This window comes from Amia ocellicauda, chromosome 7 (genome assembly GCF_036373705.1).
Source record: "Amia ocellicauda isolate fAmiCal2 chromosome 7, fAmiCal2.hap1, whole genome shotgun sequence".
Classification (NCBI taxonomy): domain Eukaryota; kingdom Metazoa; phylum Chordata; class Actinopteri; order Amiiformes; family Amiidae; genus Amia; species Amia ocellicauda.
Window position 1 is genome coordinate 35,078,536 of NC_089856.1, and position 23,451 is coordinate 35,101,986.

At 36.1% G+C, this 23,451-nt stretch overlaps 3 protein-coding genes across 7 annotated transcripts in view; 1 reads left to right on the top strand and 2 right to left on the bottom strand.

The window, feature by feature from the left end:
• The window catches only part of ift80 (intraflagellar transport 80 homolog (Chlamydomonas)), a 54,037-nt gene extending 52,426 nt beyond the window's left edge, over positions 1-1,611 (bottom strand). Inside the window, exons 1-2 of one of the 3 annotated variants that reach the window (XM_066709360.1) lie at positions 1,419-1,611; positions 491-594 (exon numbers count right to left, since the gene is read on the bottom strand). In XM_066709360.1, coding sequence (XP_066565457.1) covers positions 491-530 — 40 coding nt within the window. In that variant the 5' untranslated portion in view covers positions 531-594; positions 1,419-1,611. Of the gene's footprint in view, positions 1-490; positions 595-1,029; positions 1,163-1,418 lie in introns of those variants that run through there. The other 2 variants (XM_066709358.1, XM_066709359.1) reach the window with 2 other exon arrangements.
• Positions 1,612-1,906: 295 nt separating this feature from the next.
• Positions 1,907-19,207, top strand: smc4 (structural maintenance of chromosomes 4). Of its 2 annotated transcripts, XM_066709363.1 has the most exons (24): positions 1,907-2,112; positions 3,436-3,585; positions 4,394-4,584; positions 5,183-5,374; positions 6,453-6,629; positions 8,488-8,652; positions 9,506-9,633; positions 10,301-10,441; positions 11,209-11,359; positions 11,788-11,952; positions 12,052-12,285; positions 12,415-12,600; positions 12,806-12,967; positions 14,215-14,440; positions 14,630-14,709; positions 15,066-15,218; positions 15,415-15,541; positions 16,230-16,419; positions 16,573-16,717; positions 16,948-17,121; positions 17,453-17,635; positions 17,724-17,956; positions 18,167-18,350; positions 18,748-19,207. In XM_066709363.1, the coding sequence occupies exons 2-24, from the start codon at positions 3,444-3,446 to the stop codon at positions 18,913-18,915; spliced, it is 3,897 nt and encodes a 1,298-aa protein (XP_066565460.1). In that variant the 5' UTR covers positions 1,907-2,112; positions 3,436-3,443; the 3' UTR covers positions 18,916-19,207. The 2 variants fall into 2 exon arrangements, with proteins under 2 accessions (XP_066565460.1, XP_066565461.1); XM_066709364.1 differs by lacking the exons at positions 1,907-2,112; positions 3,436-3,585; positions 4,394-4,584; positions 5,183-5,374; positions 6,453-6,629 and adding an exon at positions 7,026-7,700.
• trim59 (tripartite motif containing 59) lies at positions 18,165-23,239 on the bottom strand. 2 transcript variants are annotated; one of them, XM_066709368.1, is made up of 2 exons: positions 23,160-23,239; positions 18,165-21,929 (listed from the first exon to the last, which is right to left on the bottom strand). In XM_066709368.1, exon 2 carries the CDS (start codon positions 21,921-21,923, stop codon positions 20,619-20,621), a length of 1,305 nt encoding a protein of 434 aa, XP_066565465.1. In that variant the 5' UTR covers positions 21,924-21,929; positions 23,160-23,239; the 3' UTR covers positions 18,165-20,618. The 2 variants fall into 2 exon arrangements, with proteins under 2 accessions (XP_066565465.1, XP_066565464.1); XM_066709367.1 differs by having other exon boundaries at positions 23,047-23,234.
• Positions 23,240-23,451: the final 212 nt, after the last annotated feature.

Genomic DNA, 23,451 nt, shown 5'->3' on the forward strand with positions numbered 1-23,451 from the left:
AAATCCTCATTTGGGTGACCTGTTATTCTTGTATTCTTGGATGTTTATTAATATATTAAATGCACCAGTATAATAAGACATTGCCTGATGTGCATTTCAAACATATGTTACATAACAATTCAAATTTCAATAGAGGTAATGCTACACAAACAAAGACAACACTAAAGAGTAAATGCTTTCACTGGATGTTTAGTATAAAGTGTTGCTTCCTTTCTAGTTTTTTATATTTTAAAAACCACCCAAACCTCATAGATCACATGCTTTTCAGTCAATGACTGTTCATGACATTAATAACAAACTTCATAACAGAATTCCAACGTGTATTGAATAAATTTACTTTGAACATTAAACATTTAGTTTAAAACAGAGTATAAATAAGGATTTAGGGAAAACTTTAGAGTAGTACCAGTAGTCATAACAACAACAATATTAATAGCTGCAGAAGTAACAGTTTTGAATAATTTCTAAATGTGAATATATAATAAAAGGATATGTTTAGGCTCCTTCAGAAGGGATGTCTTTAATCTCATTGTAGCACCTTAATAGTAAGTCAAAAACATGTAGGCCTGCTTCATCAATATAATACTTCTGGACCTATTCAGAAAGGAAAAAAAAAATACTGATTATAAAAATGACTTCTGAAAAACATCTGATGGCTCGTGATCAGTATTTTACTTTACAACAACAAATAATAAAATAATGCAAATCAAATAATTTAATTACTGGTTCAAAAACACATTGCAAGCTTCAGATGTCTGTCAACAGGTCGTGTCATCACGATCGTGAGATCCACACAAGATTACAAAACAAAATCCCAATAAATAAACTGTACATTTAACTAGTAGTATTAGCGTACTATCCACAGGCCTGAACAGCATGACATTTTAACGCATCTCTGGGGTAAAGCTTTTGTAGTACTGCTGGAGAAGAAGTACATCGATTACATGCGTTAAAATGTTAATGCAATCGTGGCAATACAACTAAATACATTCATTGATCGTGGACTATGGAAATTCAAAGTAAACTCACAGCACTTGGACCGATAGCTTGCTCTCAAATGCCTTTCACGTTGTAAATAACTTGTTGAAAAAAATACATGTATTTACTTGTAACTGGAGCTATGCCTGCTTAATTGTTTTAGCAATTCCCTGTCACTGGCGTTTTTTGTTGGTTTGTTTTTTAAGACAAATAAATAAAAAGCATCGCTACCACTGCCAGAAGCACAATGTGTAATGTGGCATCTTGTTGCTATGGTAAAGCGACTTCCGTGGAAACTTCCTCAGACACTTAAAAATGCAAAACTACAGCACACAATTCTGACATTGACAAAATATAGTTTATAAAGCACATGTGCAATAAAATTGAACTTCAAAAACCCTTCGGAATTCATGGTTTTACGGGGGCAAAAACAAACTTACCAACCATCTTCTACCGTTGAACTACCTTAACCCGGAAGTATCGAGAGATTTGGCATCATGGCTTCTTTGACAACGAACCAAGCAACAAGATAGACAAAGAAAATATTTAATTTAAAAAAATGTACAAAGAACACGATACCGTCAAATCGTAAATATGTTTAGTTGAAACTGAATAATAAAATATCATAATATATTTATAATGGCATATCTGTCAAGTCCCCTCCTACGCTGCTCTACGTTTCTAGGCAACAGCACTGAAACGTAGTAACATAAATGTGAAATATATTTTTATTTCTAAAATCATTTAAATAGAATTACCGCTTATATTGGTGACAATTATCCGAGTGACTGTGGTTATAAAATATTTAAAACTGTATTTAATAAAAGGTTGAAATCTTGGCATCGGCCCCTTTTTTAAATTTCTCCTTTTCTTGGCAGCTGATACTCCCAGGATGCTTTGCGTGGGTTTGTAACGAATTTCGGTTCGACTTCAATGTTTCGGCGCCATTTTCGAGTGAGGGAGGCGAGCTGGTAGTCTGAGTTAATAGGGGAAGAGGCTGCTAGATTTGTGCGTTTTAGTTTTTATTTTTTGACAGATCGCATTGGATTGTCTCGAAAGCCCACTGTAAAAATCGAGAAAAAAAAAGCAGGACTACATCACAGGCATCAAGATTGTTTTTGACGTAGAAATACGGTAAATATGGCTCAAGAATCATATTTTTAGCGGGATTTGAGATTCTAACAGAGTTGAGTGGGGAAGGGGGGGGTATTTGTAAACACGTTTGAAGGACGAGTAATGCGTTAAACATGAAATAAGTAGTTTGTCTTCAAACGGGAAAGGACCTTTTATATATATAATAACTAAAATGTATAGCTATTTCAGTTGTTATTTCTTTTCTGGTCTCAAATTTATATAAACGCGTATACGTAGTTGCATATCTCTATACACACACTTATAGACACGCATATTGAATGATTTATGATTTAAAAATGTAAGTAGTTGAAACAACGTATACTAACACTTAGTTATGTGCTTTAACTTTTATTTTAGTGACATTTTAGCAATCGCTTGATTCTGTATTTTATAAACGTCTGCTTTTGGGGGTTTTGTCTGAATAAGTACACTAATGCATTGCGTTGTGGTGTTTCTTGCACAGTAGTGATTGTCCATGCATTCCCGTGAACATGGGACAATGTCAAATGTAACCTCGACGTGACACATGTATGTATGTTCATCGTTTTTGTTTATATAATTATTGATGCAAATCCATTTAGATCATGCGCAGACATCGAAAGGAGCTCATGGGTTAAAGTGATCCGACACTATTTAAAGCGTTTAATTCAATTGAATTAAGTTTGCTATACAGTATAGCAGCAATGCACGACACCCTACCACCACCTCTACACTGCATTGATTCCTTTCAAATCTAGCCAATCCAGATAGCGTTTTTTATTGTGTCCTGGAGAAAAACCCCACGATTGGCCGCTTCCACATCTAGGGGGACTTTTGCATTTTGTTTGCAAAGATAAACTTGTCATCCCAACTGCTCTGCATTACTTCTGTCTGCTCCGGACTGTGCTCCGAGACGTCACGGTTTGTTTTTTCTCTCGCCCTCTTTGTAATGCGGGGTAACGTGACGCTGTGGCCGCTGCGTTCAAACGACTTATCGGTTATTTCCTCGTTGCCTTCAATGAGACGTGATCTGCCAGTGGATGCACTTTTTTTTAATTTTTGGCATACGTCTCGATCCGCTCCTATCATCGGATGACATGCTGTTTTTTTTTTTTTTTTTCCAGATTCAAAAACGTTTTTCTTTGCAAAGCATGCCGTTTATCTGGGGGTGATGTGCATTGGTAGCTCTCACCCAGGTCTTCGGCCGAAAATACAGGTTCGCTTGGCCATTAAAATGGATTATAGCGCGATGAGGAAGACGGGCTCGCACTGGAGTGGACACGGGATGGAGGGGCACTTTCTGTGGGGTTTCTTGTTTTCTGACGTGCCCAATTTGCTCTGTAGATCCAATCATGCCCTCCAAAACGACCAAAAGCTCCACTGCTGCGAAGCCGAAGGGACGAGGGGCGCAGCCGCAGGATGATTCCGCGGACGGGATGGAAATACCCCCCGCAGAAATCCACTTCAATGGGGATGTAGCGCCGGACAATCAGAGTAAGTTACGCTGGGCTATGTATGGGAACTAGTTTTAATGCAAAAAAAAATAATAATAATGACATGTATATTTTTCCTCAATGCCTGCATAGTATGAGAGCGATCTAATTAGTTTTCATTTATATTATTGATGTTTTCTGGAATAACGGTACAGAGCTGAAATGGTGGCTTTTGTCGTATTAAAGTAAGTTACTGTCGGGTAGATGGCTTAACTTTTTTTCATTTGATAGTGTTTTATGTTTGTGTGATCGGATCTTACAGGGGGTGGGGGGTTGAAGGGACATGTTTTGTGGTGTGTTATTGATTACTTGCCATGAATCGGAGTGAGACTGTGACTTTCCGGAGGTTTTGAAAATAAAAGTTGGGGATTGATGTGTTTCAGGAGATCAGTCTATTGTTTCCCCCATAACGCTGTATGTGCTTATTAGCGACTGACTAACGTGCAATTTAAGAAATCGTTACATATGACTTTCCTACTGGGATCTGTTGTGTAACACGTAAACGAGATCACGTTATTATATTTTAGACTTGTTTTGCATAATTGTGCATCAAACGTAGAATGTAACATAGATTCAAGTATTCTGAATTATATTCTTTTCTAAATCGCTCATTGACACAATGTTTGCATATGGTTTTAAGGGGGAAATGAGCATGCACTTATTTCACTTCCCGATGTGCTGTCGTTGTCTTTGTTCTTTCAGTGTTGCCATAATGCCAGAGTTGTTTGTTTGCTTTAGTTCCCCTCCCCCCGCCCCCCTCGCATAAGCTAGTTGAATCTTGACTTTTCTACGCCAACTTCCCAACTTAGATGCTGCTCCCGGAGTGACACTAGAAGAAGTTGATAATCGGAGTTTAGAGGAGATTTTGAATAGCATCCCTCCTCCCCCACCCCCAGCAATGACCAATGAACCGGGAGCTCCTCGGCTGATGATCTCTCATATTGTAAACCAGAACTTTAAATCATATGCTGGTGAACAGATACTGGGGCCTTTTCACAAGGTAATGCACATTTAGTTTAAATGCACTAAATAGTTTAATTCTGAGATTTTAGATAGGAAATGATATAGACCCCTCTTTATATGGGGAAAGCTGCAGTTAAGAGTTAAATAGATGTGTATGTTTGCACGTTATTTTGATTAATTTAGTGTAACATATATTTTTTTTGTATTGGTCTATCTGGATTTAAAAAAAACGTACTTGAAACATTTTAATTGCAGGATGATCATTTATGCGTACCAGATATTAAATGGAACTAATGTTACTATGTGTACATTGTATTCCCTTTTTGTGTTATGTAGAACATAAGTTTAAAATGTGTAAGAAAGCTTTTATTAAAGTATTGAAAATATAATTATAGCCACTATTTCAGTTAAGTAACTGTGGATTTATCCACATGGTAGAAATTCAAATAAGGAGATGCTTTGTATGTTTTACACACACTGGTGTATTTTTGTTTTAATGGTTGTGGAAAATTCTGTTAAATAAAAAAAAAAGTGCTTGTTAAGATCTTCATGGCAATGTAACAAATGTGTTACAGTATGTATTTATATATTAATCCTCCTTCTGAGACAATTCTATGGTTTTCTTTTTTCTACAGCGCTTTTCCTGCATTATTGGCCCAAATGGCAGTGGAAAATCCAATGTGATCGATTCCATGCTTTTTGTATTTGGATATAGAGCTCAAAAGATCAGATCCAAAAAACTCTCTGTGCTCATTCACAATTCAGATAAACACAAGGACGTACAGAGCTGTACTGTTGAAATCCACTTTCAAAAAATAACCGATAAGGTAAATATTTGTTTTATATATTATATACAATTTGACAAATTAAAAGTCAAATTAAATGATTCAATATTAGAATTAATAGCTATCATTATGACCCAAGTGATGTAATATCCTGATTCATATATTATTTAAAAAATATATATACAAATATGAACTGATGAAGTGTAAGTCAGTCACCTTCAGAGTGAAGGTTGGAAATTAAACCAACCTATACATTCAAGCACAAGGGCCTACATCAATCCCATACTTATCCTTAAGATTTAGTTTTCCAGGGGAGATAGTGAAACCTTTAGGTATATTGAACATATGCAGAACTATATTTTATCAAATTTAAACTAATTGTATGCATACAAATTGAATTTAAATTAAAAACTAATTAGGCTTTATTTATGTTTTGGTAGAGGTTATATACATTAAGGTTCATGACATTGAAATGGCAAGCTTGAGTGATGCCTGAGTATATTATGTGGTATATCATATGTGCTATTAAGGTGCCCGAATTAGTGTTTTATAGATTTTTATACACACATGGGTAATTTGTGTACTTGTGAATATTTATTTTGGTATCAGCAAGATTGAGAATTATCAATTCATATATTGTAGTACATTTGTCTTGCATAACAATTTAAATAATTAAATGTTTTCTATATAATTTTTTACTGGGGTGTATTTTTTCAGAAATTGTCAAAATAATGGCAAAGAGTTAACTGGAAGGAGAGTGTGCTTTTGTAATCGAGTTTTCAACTCGCTTAAAATAAATCAAGGATAATTAATGTTGATAATTTACTGATTCAACTTTAATCAGTTTGCAAATTCAGCCCTTAAAAAGTATTACACTCATTTTGATTTTAAATGGTTGCTTTTTTCCTTCCCAAAATTCAATTACTACTATATATGTAATGAATAAAAACATTTAATTGAAACACACATTTAAATATTGTCCACAAATAAGGTGATTGAATAGATTTTTTTTATTTATTGATGAGATGCATGGTGAATATGTAGTATGAAAGTTCTTCTTTTTTAAACTATGCAGCTTCAAAACGGTCAGCTATAACTTTGTTTCCACCCTCCCCACCAGGAAGGAGATGATTATGAAGTCATCCCTAACAGCAAGTTCTGTGTTTCAAGAACTGCCTGTAAAGATAATTCTTCAGTGTACCACATCAATGGAAAGAAAGCGACCTTCAAAGATGTTGGAATTTTGCTTCGTAGCCATGGAATTGACTTAGACCACAACAGATTTTTGATTTTACAGGTAATTATATTTGTGCTATCCCACATACAATGTTATGGGAGATCCCTCGTATTTAATACTAATTGGTAATAATAAAGGTTACTTTTATTATATCAAAACACTTACTGTCATGACTGAACACTTGAAGGCCTTAAAGTGCTGTAGCAGCACATCATGGTTTGCAACACTGTAGTAACGATGCGAACCATTATTTGCTGCTTTAGAATTTTAAGGAAAAGGCAGAAGTTTAAAGTCTCAATAAACCAGTGGCAGCAAATGACAGACTGTACAGTTGTAAAATCGGACGAGCATTGCACTGTGTACCTTCTCCGCTTTAGCAGCACGTAAATATTGGTGTGTGAGAAATAAGACCTAAACCCCAATATTACCTGTGCTGCTTCAGTGTGGCAGGATCAAGCTTCTTTTGTGATCCGCATAGCAAATGTTTCTTTATTTTTCTTCATCACAGTGTCATTTAAACACAAGTGTCCAGAAAGGGATTACAAATGTATCTGTACTATGTAAGATATTGGAGAAATATATATAGATTTTTTTTTTTTCTTTTAACCTTTTTCTAGTGTCTATGGAGAAAAGGTGTTTTCCTAAAATTATAGTTGTGATACGAATTTTCATAGTGGAGAGATTTGTTTTTATAAAGAATATGCATTTATAGAATAGTTTGAAAATATATTTAAAGGATTTCTATGTGAAATTGTAACACCATTAGACTATCATAAAATGCTGACAAGTACTTTAAGATTGATTCACTGGGGAATATTTTTTATTTTATTATTTGATGCTTGCTGAATGTTTTGTCAAATGATATGATTTTGATTGCAGGACCACTGTGAACTCCTTTTTATATATATATATTTAAAGTATTGACTCAATGCTTCTGAAATTAATTTCTATTACTGCAAATCTTTGTATTGTTTTTATATTTGCCAAGATTTAACTTAAGGAGTGTGAAAAATCTGTCTTCTATTATGTTTAGGATGGGGCCTTGTGGCTCCTGCGTGTCAGCTAGTCATACTCTGGATAATGCTTTCAGACCAGTGAAGTATGGGTTTGATCCTTGGGTGTGATGTAAAGGTGATGTTACTACTGAGCAAAATAGTGCTGGATGTAACTTGCGTTTGTGTGGTTTTTTTTTGGGGGGGGTGGTGGTGGTGGTCCCTTTAGAATCTTCTAAGAAATATTTTGAGGTCCTGTGTAATTATTTACAAACAAAAAATTACATGATAATATGAGTTATAATTATTTACATATGATAAAAGCAGTCGTGACATTTGTCTTCCATTATGTGTTTTTGACATTTTACTAATGTATGGATGAGACTTTAGTGTCTTAATATATCTGGGGTTCTTTTTTTCTTTTCAATACAATGTATTAATTTACATTTTTGAGTATTTAAACCAGCACAGGCAAGGTAGATTTAAAAAGACAGGACATTATATACAGTATTTTAAAAACATTGCATAGGTTATCAACCTTTTGTTTTTCTCATTTGGAATAATTGGGGTTAGTCCAGTATAATGTATAATACAATAATTTACCCTAATAAATGGGATTAGTGTATCAGTTACCAAACGAACCCATCTTCAGTTGTCATTCTTGTGTATGCACAGTTTGACTATGTACTGCATGGTTATATTGACAAGTCTAATTGCTTTATTTGTGTGTTTGTATGAGGAATGTGGATAATTTTGTCCGCCAATACGTTTACCTGAACAATAATTCAATGGACTTGCTAAAAAAATAAATATATTTTTTCAATATTTTTATTAAGTGAACATAGTGTCACTGACAGGTTTTATCATAGCAATGTACTTACTTATATTTTGAATGTTTGTTTCCATTACTTTTGGGCAATGTATAGGGTGAAGTGGAGCAGATTTCTATGATGAAACCCAAAGGCCAAACTGAACACGATGAAGGGATGTTGGAATATCTTGAGGATATCATCGGATCCTGGAGACTTAAAGAGCCCATTCATTTACTTTGCCGCAGAGTTGAGTTGTTAAATGAGCAGAGGGGAGAAAAGGTGAGTTGATGTGCTTATAACATGCTTCTTTTGTTTTCCCTATTTTCTATTTCATAAAATCGGAAGAAATCTGACCAAAAAATGACATTTTCATTATCAAATTTAGGGACAATCCTGACACTTAAAAAAAGTTTGCATATTGTAGTGCATTGTGAACTTTAGTTCGAACTTTCTGAATTTCTGAAAGGTTTTTTTTTTTTTTTTTTTTCCAGTATGCTCCTTTTTCAAAATTTAAGTAAGCCCAGAATGGTATAATTAACTAATCTTCATTTTAGTCAAGTGTGGTTCTTTACTGACACAACATGACATATTTTTGTTTTGCAAGGGCCTGCAGGGACTTGACTGTTTATTATGAAAACTGAATGTATTCCTTGCCAAATGAAAGCCGTTTCTGACACCTGCCTTTCCTTACAAGGCAATAAGATACACTTAAACTATAAAATGTTTGAGACATTATTGGATTCTATATTAATATTGAATATGCCTAGTATTCATCACTTTACAAGATTTACTAGTAATACTTTCTTGTTCTGGAACTTTCAAGATAATTATGGTGGTATGGTTTTTCAGCCTGCCAGAAATAATAATCCAGGGGGGTACGTCTGGTGGATAATTAACAGATTTCAGTGCAAAAGAAAATGTTTTTTGTGTGTGCGCGATGTGTGAAATACAAAATTAAACCTTAAATGGTTTGAATTTTAAGTCTAGCAAAAACAGCTGAAATAGGATTGATATATGATTTTAAGACCAGGCTTTTTACATATTTTTGAAGTGTAAACTAGCCTGCTCTGCTTACAAATCTGGTGAGTTTAAAGATTGGATTATGAAATACTGAATCTGCACTCTATTTTAGCTTAACAGGGTGAAAATAGTGGAAAAAGAGAAAGATGCTCTAGAGGGAGAGAAGAATTGTGCCATTGAGTTTCTTAAACTGGAGAATGAAATTTTCAAGAAAAGGAATCATGTTTGTCAGTATTACATGTAAGTATTTATTTTATTTATATGTTGAAAAAAAATGCAAATTTAGAAAGTTTGCATAATGTGTACAGTGTAGTAATGACTGTGTATTTAAACCTTATACTTGCTTAAGAAGATTTTATGCCAGATGAAAATATTCTAAAACTCCAAAAATGTTTTCAGACAGATGCTGGAAAAAGGATTATGTAAAATAAATTAATAAATACCCTCAGGTAAAATGGGTTCTGCGGAGATTGCATTTCTGCCAATAATGGGAAATTACTATGATTAACAGAGATCTTTAATGTACGTTTTTGGTTTGGGGAAAAAAAAAAAGGCACATTTACAAAAAAGCAACACTTATTTTAGGCTTTTCCAATGAAATGTAAGATTTTTGTCACTACAGTAAACTGCTTTCAGCTTTTTTTTTATTTATTTGCAGTGCAGTGCTTCAGTAGGATCAAGATTTAAAATTACAGCTTTTAAATTAAGAATTATGTGGGGTTTTAATAGTCAATCACATGCTTTATTTTTTATATATATTTTTCATAATTGAACATCTTATCTCCCTGTGTTTAGTACACTAATGCTCTTTATTATACACTAAGAAGTATTAAATTACTAATTTAATACTTTGAATTGTAGAATTTAATTGAGATTTGCAAACACCAATATTTTCTGCTTTTCCTAGCCATGACCTGCAGAAGAGACTTGCTGATAAAGAAGCTCAGAAGCAAAATATCCTTGAAGACACAAAGGAAATAAATGAAAAAAACGGCAAACTTGCCGAAGAGATGAAAGTGAAGAACAAGAATTTAAAAGATTTTGAAAAGTAAGGTTCTAATAGAAAATTTGAATGTAAAAAAATGACACTCATTAATACTTTTTCTCCATGAAGCATTGGGAACAATTTGCCTACTTTCTTATAAAGGTATACAGCTAAACAACATACCTGATCCTACACTTCACCATAATGCTTAATCGGTGATCTCACACTTTTAACAATATATTTACAATGTACACTTTATTGTAGGAAGTTCTTCAGTACAAGATATCAGACTTAAACAGTGGTGAAAAATATTGCTGCTTTATCTAATAAGAACAAGCAGTGTAAGTGTGTGTGGTGTGCACCCGAGGAATTGAAAAATATTTTTACCTACAGATTATGATTTTATGAATTATTATGAAATATATAATTTCAAATGTATTTATTGCAGTCTGAAGTTCTGTTCCCCTAAGAGGGAAATTCGGGTAGGAAAGATTTCACTGGCTGTACTAAATTCAGGCAGCTCCCAATGCCGCAAGACAAAGGGAAGTTGAGTGTCATCTTGTTCTGTGCTGGATATGACTCGCTGATTAGGTTTATGTGGAGAGACGCAGCTGGCTCATAGTGGGATTGGAGGACAGTTTAAATTAAAAAATGCTTCATCTACCCTGATCCATGACTTTTTGTGTGTGTGGTTTACATATAAAATCATTCTCTGTAGTGTAGTTACAAAGGTAGATCAGACTGATCCTTTTCCCTAACAGTTATTAAGAATTGATTCTGACTGCACCTTCTTAATCTTAACCACAATCTTAATTGTGCTCTTTTATCAGGAAAATTGGAAAAATCACAAAATTCATTGAAGAAAGGAAAGAGAAATTCACTCAGTTAGATTTGCAAGATGTGCAAGTCAGAGAAAAACTGAAGCATTCAAAAAGCAAAGTGAAGAAGCTGCAGAAACAGCTTCAGAAGGACAAAGAAAAGGTTAACTTTTGTTTTGTTTCATATTTCTTCCCTTTTTAGATGACTAGGATGCCCCACAAAGATTCTTAACTTTATTTGACAATATTGACACGGTCTGACTTTGCAAAGCTAATTTGAAGGTAGACTGCACAAACCAACATATCAATAATGATAACCTGACACTGAAATACTGCAAAAAGACCCAATGCTAGTGCTGACATACTTTGCACTTTTGCAAAGAAACTCGAACTTTAAACCTAGGTGTCTTGATTAATATTTTGTTTCATTTTAATTGTTGTAAAAATTTCTTTATTAAAAATGATTGCTAGTAATATTTTTTTTTTATAAGTAGTAAACAAGCCTGATGCATGTCCTGTGTTTAAAGTATCTGAAAGTGTCAAGAAACTGGGATTATAACTAGTGCAACATTTTTTGGACTCCACTCGTAGGTTGAAGAGCTTAAAAATGTACCTGCTAACAGTGAAAAAAGCATTTTAGAGGCAACTGCAAAGAAAGAGGAGCAGGAGAAACAAAAAGTTATTGAGGAAGAAAAATTAAAGCGAGTCATGGAAAGCCTGCATCAGGAAACTCAGGGAATACAGGAAGAGAAAGAGGTTGGCTATTACTTTTCTTTCCACTACATAAACAATGTTGGTCAGGCTGTTTTACATATTGAACTGTTCAACTACAAAATGCATTCTGCTTTACCTTAGGAAAAGGAGAAAAAGCTGATGGAGTTGAGCACAGCAGTGAATGAAACTCGGTCCAAGATGGACGTCGCCCAGTCAGAAATTGATATTTACCTCAGTCGTCACAACACGGCCTTGACCCAGCTGAACAAAGCAAAGGAGGCTTTGCACACTGCCACCGAAACTCTGAAGGAAAGAAAGTCGGCAATTAAGGATCTTGAGATTAAAATACCAAAGTGTGAGGAAGAACTAAAAAAGGTATGCATCAGTTTTATTATTTGCCATTAAATCCTGCTGCATGGTAATAGAATTTATACCCATTTATGTATGAATGGGTGTAATTTAAATTGTTTTTTTTTTCCCCTCTTCCTTGATTTAAAATGTAAGGATGAACAAGAGCTTGAGAAACTCATGAAAACTGATGTGCAAGTAAGAGAGGGGGTTAAAGAATTACGCCAGAAGGTGGAAGAGGCAAAGAGTTCCCTGTCTTCAAACCGCAGTCGAGGAAAGGTGCTGGATGCCCTCATGCAACAAAAGAAGACTGGACAAATCCCCGGAATACTGGGGAGACTGGTAAGAGACATTTGGAGGTGTGTGTGTGTGTGTGTGTGTGTGTGTATGTATATGTATGTATGTGTATATATAGATTAAATTATATATTGCATATTTTTTATATATATTAAAAAATGTAAATATATGGTAGATTCTTAATCCATTTCAATGCACTTATTCACAATTTTTGATGTACTGAGGTATATATATTTTTTTAATTTTTTAGGGAGATCTTGGGGCTATAGATGAAAAGTATGATGTAGCCATTTCTTCAAGTTGTGGGTCACTGGACAACATCCTCGTTGACACTATTGATACAGCTCAAGAGTGTGTCAATTTCCTTAAAAGACAAAATATTGGTGTTGCAACCTTTATTGGGCTAGATAAGGTAGGTTTGAGCTTTCGTCATGGTAACTATTTTCTTGAAAATTTTACAATGTTTAGTTTGTAATGTTATAAATCTGTGACATTTTGCTTGTGAAGGCTTGAGCAAATTGGAACATACTACACAATTAAAAAAATAAAAAATCACATTGCATGAGAACCATGTATCCAGGTCTTGGCTGCAACCCATTAATGTCAGCAGTCTGTGCTATAAAATAAAATTAAAATAAAATAAAATGAAAAGCTATTCACAATGCTGGAAATTACTTTTTCAAGGGATCCTGTATTTTTGCTTTTTTTTTTCCTAGTAGTTGCAGATCAGGTTTACTTGGCAATCATGTAAGCTCATGAAACTAAATAAGAAGAAAAGTAAAACCTTTATACCGTAATCCTGAGAGTTGCACAAATTTGAGTTATGCCATTTTCGTGTAAACATAATGTATAAACGGACATCCAAGCAGGAGAATCAGTTTTGAAAGTTTCCGTGCATTTGTTCTCAATATTTACATGCATCCATTCCAGATCTCAGGCAGAGGGCTTATTTTACTAAAATTAAACCAGAAATATGCTTATTGGGACAACCTTCTTTTCATTTAGTTTAAAGTGCGTAAATAAATTTGAACAATTTAATTCAAGGACGTCAGTTGATTTTAAATAGGTTTTAATATAACATTTCAACTCCTAAAATGTGTGACTAATATAATTATACAACAGAAATGGAAAATGTGGGGCAGCAAGGAGTCTTAAATAAAAGAGGAAGAAATTAAATCAATTATTTATTTTAAATTTAATTAATGTTTCTCATTGTCATGTTAGAAATGTATAACTGAAAAGTTAAGATGGTTTGAGAGCATCCCAGAACAATCAAGAAAGTGTCACCATACCTTACCCAAGCTTGCAGAGACCACAAAACATAGTCATGTGCAGCTTGGGTTTCTGCGGAGGACGCAGGGGTGCTAGTCCTCTCAATTTTGCCTTTGTGAGATCTTTGCCTTTAATTCACATTAAACAGCCTTGGAAATTAGTTCCAGGTGCTCTGGTAGCAGCGATAGTTCTTGATGATTAAGATTGTCCTTGGCCTCAATTGAACTTTTTTTATAGATATATATAATCTGTTAATTCAATAACTATTCACTGAATGTGATGTAACTGCTGGATCTCCCCAGATTGATGTCCATGAGGGAAAAACAAAACAAATTGTAACGTACATTAATACTCACTATTTTACTCTTCCTGTTCTTCTGGTACCAGATGAAAGTGTGGGAGAGAAGTATGGGAAAGATTCAGACTCCTGAGAACATCCCCCGACTCTTTGACATGGTCAAAGTTAAGGATGAGGCTGTCCGTCCAGCTTTCTACTTTGCCCTGCGTGACACACTGGTGGCTGACAATTTGGAGCAAGCCACCCGACTGGCCTTCCAGAAAGACAAGCGATGGAGAGTGGTCACTCTGCAGGGCCAGATCATCGAACAGTCTGGTGAGAGTTGAAGACCAAACCAATTATAGTCTTCGTTTCTTATGATTTTAATGGATTATTATTCCATGATATTTATCCTTTAGGTGTTCATAGCTGTGTTTCAATAATTGGGTCGATGTGCTTTTAAAGTGTACTGATTGTTTGAACCATTTTGTCAACAGTATTGAAATGGTTGCATTGTTTTGACAGGTACAATGACCGGTGGTGGGGGTCGGGTAATGAAGGGAAGAATGGGAACATCTTTGGGGACTGATATTTCTCAGGAGGAGGTAAGACTAATGGAAAACTGGAAAAATAAAAATCTGTGCATAACCCCCGTGATCCTCAGTGCAATGTATTCTTTGAATCCAGCTTTTTATTTATAATCCATAACTGTGAATACATTTGAGTTAAACAATTCTATACTTAGTTTTGGGTTGTTACAGTAAGTGAGATGTGTTGTTTTAATATTGTTTTTTTCTAGCAATCTTCTGAGTATTAATGTACTTCCTAAAATCGGTAGCACCTCATGTGGGAAGTAAATGGATAAATTCAAGCATTGCTCTTTACCTCATTGTAATGTGTTAGTCATTACATCTGTTAATTGGCATGTATTGATTTTTCTTCTTCAATCTTAATTCTATAGTTGGACAAAATGGAGTTTAGACTGACCAAAGAAACTGAAGTGGCACAAAGCAACCAGGAGCGAAAGGGGCAGCTTGAGGAGCGCGTTCAGAAACTGCGACAGAGCCTCCGTGAGATGAGGAACACTTTGGAGAAGTACACTGCCAGTATCAAGGTGCTCATTTTCTTCACACTTCTAGTAATATTGAAGATTAATGACAATGTGGCTCTTGTACAGATTCAATAGGCCCATCATGTATTCTTGCAGGGGTGCTCTGATATGATTGTTCTCCTATCAGATGTTGGTCTTGAAAAGTAGATTTGCATGGTGATTTTAATCACCAACCTCCTTTCATATTTGATGTGTACAGAGCTTGTCCGAGCAAGAAGTTCACCTCAAGTTACAGATGAAAGACCTTGAGGCAAATGTTGCAGCGGCTGCCCCTGATAAGAGCAAGCAGAAACAACTGGAGAAGACCCTGGAGGCTTTCAAAAAAGGTACATTTCCTTCACTGCCATTCTGAGCATGGCTGAGATTGTGTATTTAACAAGGCTAAGCTCCTGATTGAATTATAAAGGCTTTGACAACTTAAGTAGTATAATTTATTTAATATAAACCTATAATACATTTTAATAGACTGTAGTTAAGTCTAATTGCATCATGTAGCCACGGAAGGTAATGTCAAAGCACCCACTTTAGCACAACAGCAGCAGCACGCATGTTCTGGAAAGGTTACATTTGTAAACATTGTAGCATTTTAATTGTTCCTGAAAGCCTACACTATTATAGTAGTATTGTTGGTTTTAGCAAATCAAATCTTTAATGCATATTAATATTATGTATATATATTTTTGAAAACATGGGCACAGATAGCATTTGAAATTTTAATTAGTACTACATCAGAACAGAAGTAACTAATAACAATATGGTTGAACGGTTTTGTACCCAGCATTCACTTTGCAGTTAATGATCCCAGCAAGGTCAGGTATACAATTAAGACAATATAGCCTTGAGGCCCTTACAAAATGGTGCTGCTACCTTTTACAAAGGGAATATGCACAACATCCATACTTTCTGTATTATACTTTCACAATATGCATATATTAACTTGAAATGGCATAAAGGCATAATACGATGCACTATTCACTTGACTTTGTTGTGGTAACCCATGACACTTGATTTCAGATTATGAAGCTGCTGCGAGTAAAGCAGGTAAAGTGGAAGCAGAAGTTAAAAGGCTGCACGACCTGATTGTTGACATCAACAGCCACAAACTTAAAGCTCACCAGGATAAACTAGACAAGATCAACAAGGAAATAGACGACTGCTCCTCTGCTATAACGAAGGCTCAAGTTGCAATCAAGACTGCTGGGAGGTAAAGCAATCCTTTAAGTATCTGAACTTTTTTGGAAACGAGGTTCATAATAAAGCAAACCTTTGGTATTCAGTGCAACACGGTTAATTACTCATTGAGTTTGTATATCAAATTGGCAAGTTATTTATAAAGGCCTTCATCTGATCTGTTTAGGAACCTTAAAAAATCTGAAGATGCGGTCACTCGCACAGAGCAGGAGACCGTCGAGAACGACAAGGCAATGGAGGACCTAACGGAGGAGCTGAAGAAACTGGAGGAGGCGGCGACGGTGGTCATGAAGGAGTGCAAGGAAGCCGAGGTATGAATTAAAGGCACATGAATAACAAAAGGTCATTAGGCTACACACGTTGTACATTTTGCACCTTTTACAAAATGGTGAAAATTTCATGTTGAATATAGTTTGTTTTTACCTGTTCCATTTCTTGGTTAAAGTGTCCATAAACCTCCCACCTTAGATGAGGAAGTTGATGCTTTAAACTAGTTTTTGTTGAAAACTTTTTGTATAGACGTTACGTTTTCCCTTTTTAGGAAGCCCTGCCTGAAATGCAGGAGCAGCGAAAGGCTGTGCTCCAGGAGATCAAAGCGATTCAGGAAGAAGAATACGCCCTTCAGAAAGACTCCCTCAACATCAGGCTGAAGATTGAGCAGATTGACAGTCATATCACAGAACATCAGTCCAAGATAAAACACTGGCAGAAAGAGGTGGGTTATTCCTGCTGTAACATGTAACACTTACATGGACTACATAAAAAGTGACAAAATATTATGCAAAGGGTCATCCAAAATCAGCAGAGCACTGTTGAAATGTTTACATTAAGGGCAGCAATATAAATTGTACGTCAAGTCATTTTAATCCTGAACATCTTGTATAATTGAGTCATCCATTGTGGAATTTCATTATAAACTATCTGTGTGTGCATTGTCTTGGGAAACAAATGCTGTTGGTTTACATTTAATTTGTAGACCACTGTTAAATAAATTGCATGTTTCTTATTTGGACTGGGGAAATGTAATTGTCATGTTTGATGTGCAGATTTCCAAGATTTCCCTCCATGCCATTGAGGATGAAGCTGCCACAGAGCTGCCCACCCTCACACCAGAGGAGCTGGAGGCTGTTCACAACCCAGACGTCATCAACAACCAGATCGCCCTTATGGAAGCAAAATGCCTAGAAATGAAACCAAACCTGGGGGCCATTGCAGAGTACAAAAAGAAGGTGACATTCTTTTCCCTCTCCATTCAAGTTTGGATTTTCTTGTTGCTGTTAATACATAAAAGCTAAAAATTTTCACATGACTTCCTAGGAAGAGTTATACTTGCAGCGTGTGGCTGAACTGGATGAAATCACCAATCTACGAGACAATTTCAGGAGAGGATACGAGGACCTTCGGAAGCAGAGGCTGAATGAATTCATGGCTGGGTTTAACGTCATCACAAATAAGCTGAAGGAAAACTACCAGATGCTTACACTAGGTGGTGATGCCGAGCTGGAACTGGTAGACAGCCTGGACCCATTCTCCGAGGGGATTATGTTTAGGTAAAGTCCTTTCTTTGTGTCCTGTGATGCCGCTTTATTGAGTGCACGTGTCAGTGTGACTCGGATGGTTATTTGGCAGGTGCTGTGAATCAAACCATCCATGCCAGTCCTCTGAAAAGAGAATAATTAAATTCCCCATCTGTTAAGTATGGGTGATTCTATTATTTTTTATATTTAAACTTAAGATGTATTTATTTTCCTGTTCTGCAGTGTCAGACCTCCCAAGAAAAGCTGGAAGAAAATCTTTAATCTCTCTGGTGGGGAGAAAACGCTGAGTTCTCTGGCTCTGGTGTTCGCCTTGCATCATTTCAAACCAACCCCTTTGTATTTCATGGATGAGATTGATGCTGCCCTGGATTTCAAGAATGTTTCAATCGTTGCATTTTACATTTATGTGAGTAATTGTTTTACAGATTATTTTTCCCCAAATATACGGATGGATATACTGCATAGATAATACTGAACTGTAATTGATCATTTGGCCACTTTTTCCAGAAAGGTAAAATATCACTAGCACTTCAGAAAACTTCAGTTTGTGTGTAGTTTTCCTAGATTCTGAAACATGGATTTAAATTTTTGCTTCAAAACCTCAAGCCTATTTTGCAACTCGTAGTATAAATCTTTTAGGCCAAATGCAAAAAGGCTGTTTGACAAGGTTTGTACTATGAAAGTCTAAGCACAGATCTAGCTCTTTTAACAAAAGCCTTTTCAGAAATATCCCATTGAACCCTTAACCATGATACCCCAGTAGTTTAGCACGGTTTGCTGTAATGGACTTGCTGTCATTGCAGGAACAAACCAAAAATGCCCAGTTCATCATCATTTCATTACGGAACAACATGTTCGAGATTGCGGACAGACTCATTGGGATCTACAAAACTCACAACACCACCAAGAGCGTCGGAATAAATCCCAAGATTATTGCTTCAAAAGAGCTTGTGGAAACCTCATCTGCGTGAGAAAATCAGATTTTGTTTTTATGAAAAGCCAACTACAGGAAGTGTTTGCAAAACATGCAACATAAAGCTGTCTTTTTGTATTGTATTTCTGTACTTTGAGTATCCTACTTGTCTGTGTATACATTATTTGGCAAAGCTGCTATATATTTTTTTAACAGACTAAAAATACTGGATTTGGAATCCTGAATCCTTTTAATGAAAGCATCTTTATTAATCTATATAAAATCTATTTGTATATGATGTCAGATCATTGTTACGGTTTATTAAATTTTGGAGTTTTACTTCATGTCAATGATTGGTGTAGTTTGTGCTTCTCTATTCAATTTATAAAGTGCTACACTTCTATTTGCAATTGTTGGATTATTCAGCATAGTTGTCCTTTTCTGTTGGTGACATGTACTTAAATTATACCAAACCGTTGTATCTGAAATGGAGTTGATTTACCAACTCCACTGCCACATTAAAGGGAAAGGCAGAAAGAAGGTGCACACAACATCCTCTGAAACATGTAGAAACTCCATCAGCTGAAGTGTTGACTGGTGGCTGTAAGCCTCTCACTGATAACACTGCTAGTTCACAGGTGCTGGAGCACTTACGAGGATCACTGTTGGCCGATTAAGTGTGGGAGCCCTGGCTGACTATAACCCACTGACAGCGGATCAGTTGTGTACAGCTAGACTTGGTGCATTCGAGATCCAGCCCCCAGATTGTATCCAGCAGTCTGAACTGCTGCAGCCTGCCCTCCCAGCTGTGGGGTCTACAGGATACACTTACTCCCCCACCCCAATTCATTTTGAAACAATCAATTAATGGAAAACTGATACAAAGTAACTGATATTTATGAGTTCATTTCATGTAGAAAATAACCTGGGTTCAGAATATCATCTCTGATAGATTGCAAATATTGTTTTTATCGAGGAAATTGCTCTCTCTAATGAGAAATCTTTAATATATATAGATCAGGAAGCCTATTTCCAGAGTTTTTTTTTTTTTTTTTTTTTTTTTGTATTGTATAATACTACTCAAGTAAAGGTAAAACTTAAAGCATGCAATATCAAGCATGAGTTTGTTGCATTTTAGCAGCAGCAAATCCCCTACTGAACAGGTGACAGCAGATAAATACAAAATATAATAAATACAATTAATCGAATTAGCATCTGGATTGGGAACCACTTTTGTAAAAAAGCAAGAGTTAAACTATTATAGGGAAACATTTGTAGTGTCAGTGATATACTATTAATTTTATTATTTTAAAAATACAATTAACATTTTAAATACTTAATGTTTATCTAGGATAGTTGCATTTCAATATTAAAGATTTTAAAATGTATTAGTAATATCTAAGGTAATGTGCTTTAAAACTATTTCCAGTAGAGATTAGGTTTTCCTGGTAATTGATTGTTAAAAATGTAAATGTACATCCAAAGCTGGCAAGTTACATATTACCTGGTTTTAGTTTTATGAATGCATTAGAAATTATTTTAGGGATTTGTGTGTTTTAAAAAGTTAGATGTGTGACTGTTTAGTAATGTTTCCACAACACTTCCACACTGGTATAAAATGCAACATTCTGTATTTCTGCTTCGAGCCCTGCTGCTTGCCTGATCCATTTTGTGCTTGGTGTTGCACATATCGTATGGTCAGGGCTGTTCATTTTAACAGCAGGACTCTACTGTCAGAAACACCTGCCTCATTGCACAGCTTTAAGAGCCTCTGTTGCATGTTTCAAACTTCCCTTCAAAATTAAAAATCTTACAGATCCAGGCATAATAAAAGTCTGTCGTTTCTCCCAGTGATGAAAAGAAAAGTCGTGACTTCAAGATAAAGTCCCCCAAAGTGGACTGGAGGTATATGGCGGCATCCATCAGGGAGTAGAAGGGGGCAGTCATTGCACAGGCATAACTTTTAAGAATTGGGTTGATCTGAAGAAGTGATGAATACCCGCTCAACTCAACGCCAACCAGATTACTGCCCAACAAGACTGAGAGAAGAAATAGCAAAAGAATCGCAAAAGCATTGATGTTGAAATCCTGCAGTCGGTTCCAATCCATGTGAAAAGCTCTTCCGCGACACCACTCGGAGCAGCAGGTCATCTGCGGGATCGGCCCTCGCTCAAGTTTCCCCAGGGGCACACTGGACCACTTCTGCTTCAGAAAGTCTCCAGCCCGAGGATAGATGTACAAGGGTTTCACTTCCGGAAGAGTTGCTTTCGTCAGCACCGAAACCCGTTCTCTGAAGATATGCATTTTCTCCAGGAAAGCGAGTGGTGACTCTTCCTCCTCCACGGTGGCGCTGTAAGATATGAGGTCAAGCTGCTCCTCTGTCATGTCTTTGAGCTTCTCGATCAATGGGTCGTACTCACTTGAAAGGTCAGCGCTGGCCTGATCCAGAGCAGCCAGGAAATCTTGTTTCTTTTGAGCCAGGATCCGATTAATCCCTTCAAAGTAATGCGCCACAGCCTCTTTGTCTTGTCTGATAATGTTTTGGCATTTGACTTTCTGTTGCTCCAGGTTCTCAGCTAATAAGCACACTTCAGCCCATCGCTTATCTGTCAGCTGCTCCATGAGCTTCCCAGGGGCCTCTCTTTCTTTAATATACGCCGTTTGCAGGTCATCGATGGCATGATGCTGATGCCGCCCTATGGTTAGACACAATCCACAGATCAGCTTCTGATCCTGCACACAGTACATGTTCAAGGGCTGCTTTGGGTGCTCTTCGCACAAGGGAGCTTTCGGCTGGACGTCTCTTTGAAACTTCTCTATGATGGCTCGGAGGGACACGTTTGTTGGCAGGGCGTCAACTCCTGTGGGAGGCAGCTCGACCACGTTTCTGCAGTTCGGACACTTGAGTGGGACTCTCAGCGGTCTCCAGATGGAGAAATTGGCGGACACCTGAAGAACGTTCTCCAAACAACTCTTGCAAAACGTGTGGGAGCAGGGGAGGACCCGGGGATCGGTAAACAGCGAGAAGCACACCGAACAGGTGAGATCTTCCTCCAAATTATCCATATTTTTCTGGAAAACAAATGGCTTATATTAAAGAAAAAACATGCATCGACGATCAAGCAGTTCCAGTTCCCGTTCCAAAATCGACTGACGCGTCTGTGGCCCAGATTTTGTACAATCTAATGTAATTTGTTCATCTAAAGGAGTAAAGTACAATTGACTACAGATAAGCCCATGCAATGTTAAAATAAATATTGTTGTGGAGCGAACTAACAGCTCAAAAGAAATAATCTAACATCTCCCTACATGTTTGTGTAAGACAGGTTGAATGTATTAGTTGACACCAGTGGGCAGAGAGCTGGCATCCGAGTGTCACCACTGTCATTATTTAATAAAGTATATTGGTACACACAGTTAATGGACATCAAACTTGACATATAATCTGTCTCTAAATGAAATGTTACAGTTCACAGTCCCTTGTGACATCTATTTCCATTTACGTTTTATCAGCAGAATCATTTTGAAGTTGGACGGTTCATCACAGAAGACCATTATTTTTCATTAGCAAGCCTGCAATACAATATGATGATGTTCTGCACTGTTATGTTATATTAATTCGATTTTTTAAATCAAAAGTCCCCCTATGGGTCAGTAGAAATCTAGATAAAGATTTAATTGCTCCATTAATTTCAAACAAACCTCTACTTTCTAAACGAGCAGGGGACTGATTTCCAACTTGCATTGCTTTCAAACTCCTTCAAACTATTCACAGCACTGTTTTGGTTTTATTTGTTGACCTAGAATAAAACTGCAATGTTAAGATGTTTCAGAATACTAGCATGATCTAATGTACGCAACTTTACAACATAAAATCGTTCATTTCAACGTTTATTTTAAGAAGAAAATAATTAAACGGTTTAAACACATTTAACTAAACATAACCCCCCGCATGGTGTCGTATAGCAATACATACTCAGGGCTGGTATATATTTTTGTATCAGTTCCTCAAAAAAACAATTGTCACGAACATATATTTAAAATACATTAAAAAGCCTGCATTACTTCAGCGATACAATTTTACACATTTACATTTTAAACTAACATTTTTAAAGCCACATTACTTGGTCTCTTGTCCAGTTTTTGTATAATTATTATTATTATTATAGTATACACATAGAAAACATACTTTCAAAAAGATTTGTTGTTCTCCGGCTGTTAATCCGAGCGCTGCAAGTAATCCTGCTGGTCACGCAGTTCATGCATTTATATAATATAGACGAATAAAAAAGCATATAATACCAGAATTATGTAGTTTCCAATTACTACATATATATGGTTTATGTTCAAGCAGCCAACTGTCCGCAACAGCCTCTTCTGAACACAAGTCTTGACCAGGGGGAGTCTGCGCATGCGTGCTTCTTTATAAGACAGTAAGCAACCAATCAGTGATCCTCCCTGATATTTAAATATAACACTGACGGAGTGAGACCCGTAACTGGACCATCAGTATTAACATTTTATTACCGTTAGTACAATGAGGGGATCAGTCTCTAGAGCCTCACATGTGTGGGATGTTTGTTGTACTTTACTC

Coding starts and splice junctions, on each gene's coding strand:
- smc4 (XM_066709363.1), top strand. CDS start 3,444: ATGCCCTCCAAAACGACCAAAAGCTCCACTGCTGCGAAGCCGAAGGGA. Junction 12,286..12,414: donor GTGAGGAAGAACTAAAAAAG/GTATGCATCAGT, acceptor TTAAAATGTAAG/GATGAACAAGAGCTTGAGAA. Junction 12,968..14,214: donor CCTTTATTGGGCTAGATAAG/GTAGGTTTGAGC, acceptor TTCTGGTACCAG/ATGAAAGTGTGGGAGAGAAG.
- trim59 (XM_066709368.1), bottom strand. CDS start 21,923: ATGGATAATTTGGAGGAAGATCTCACCTGTTCGGTGTGCTTCTCGCTG.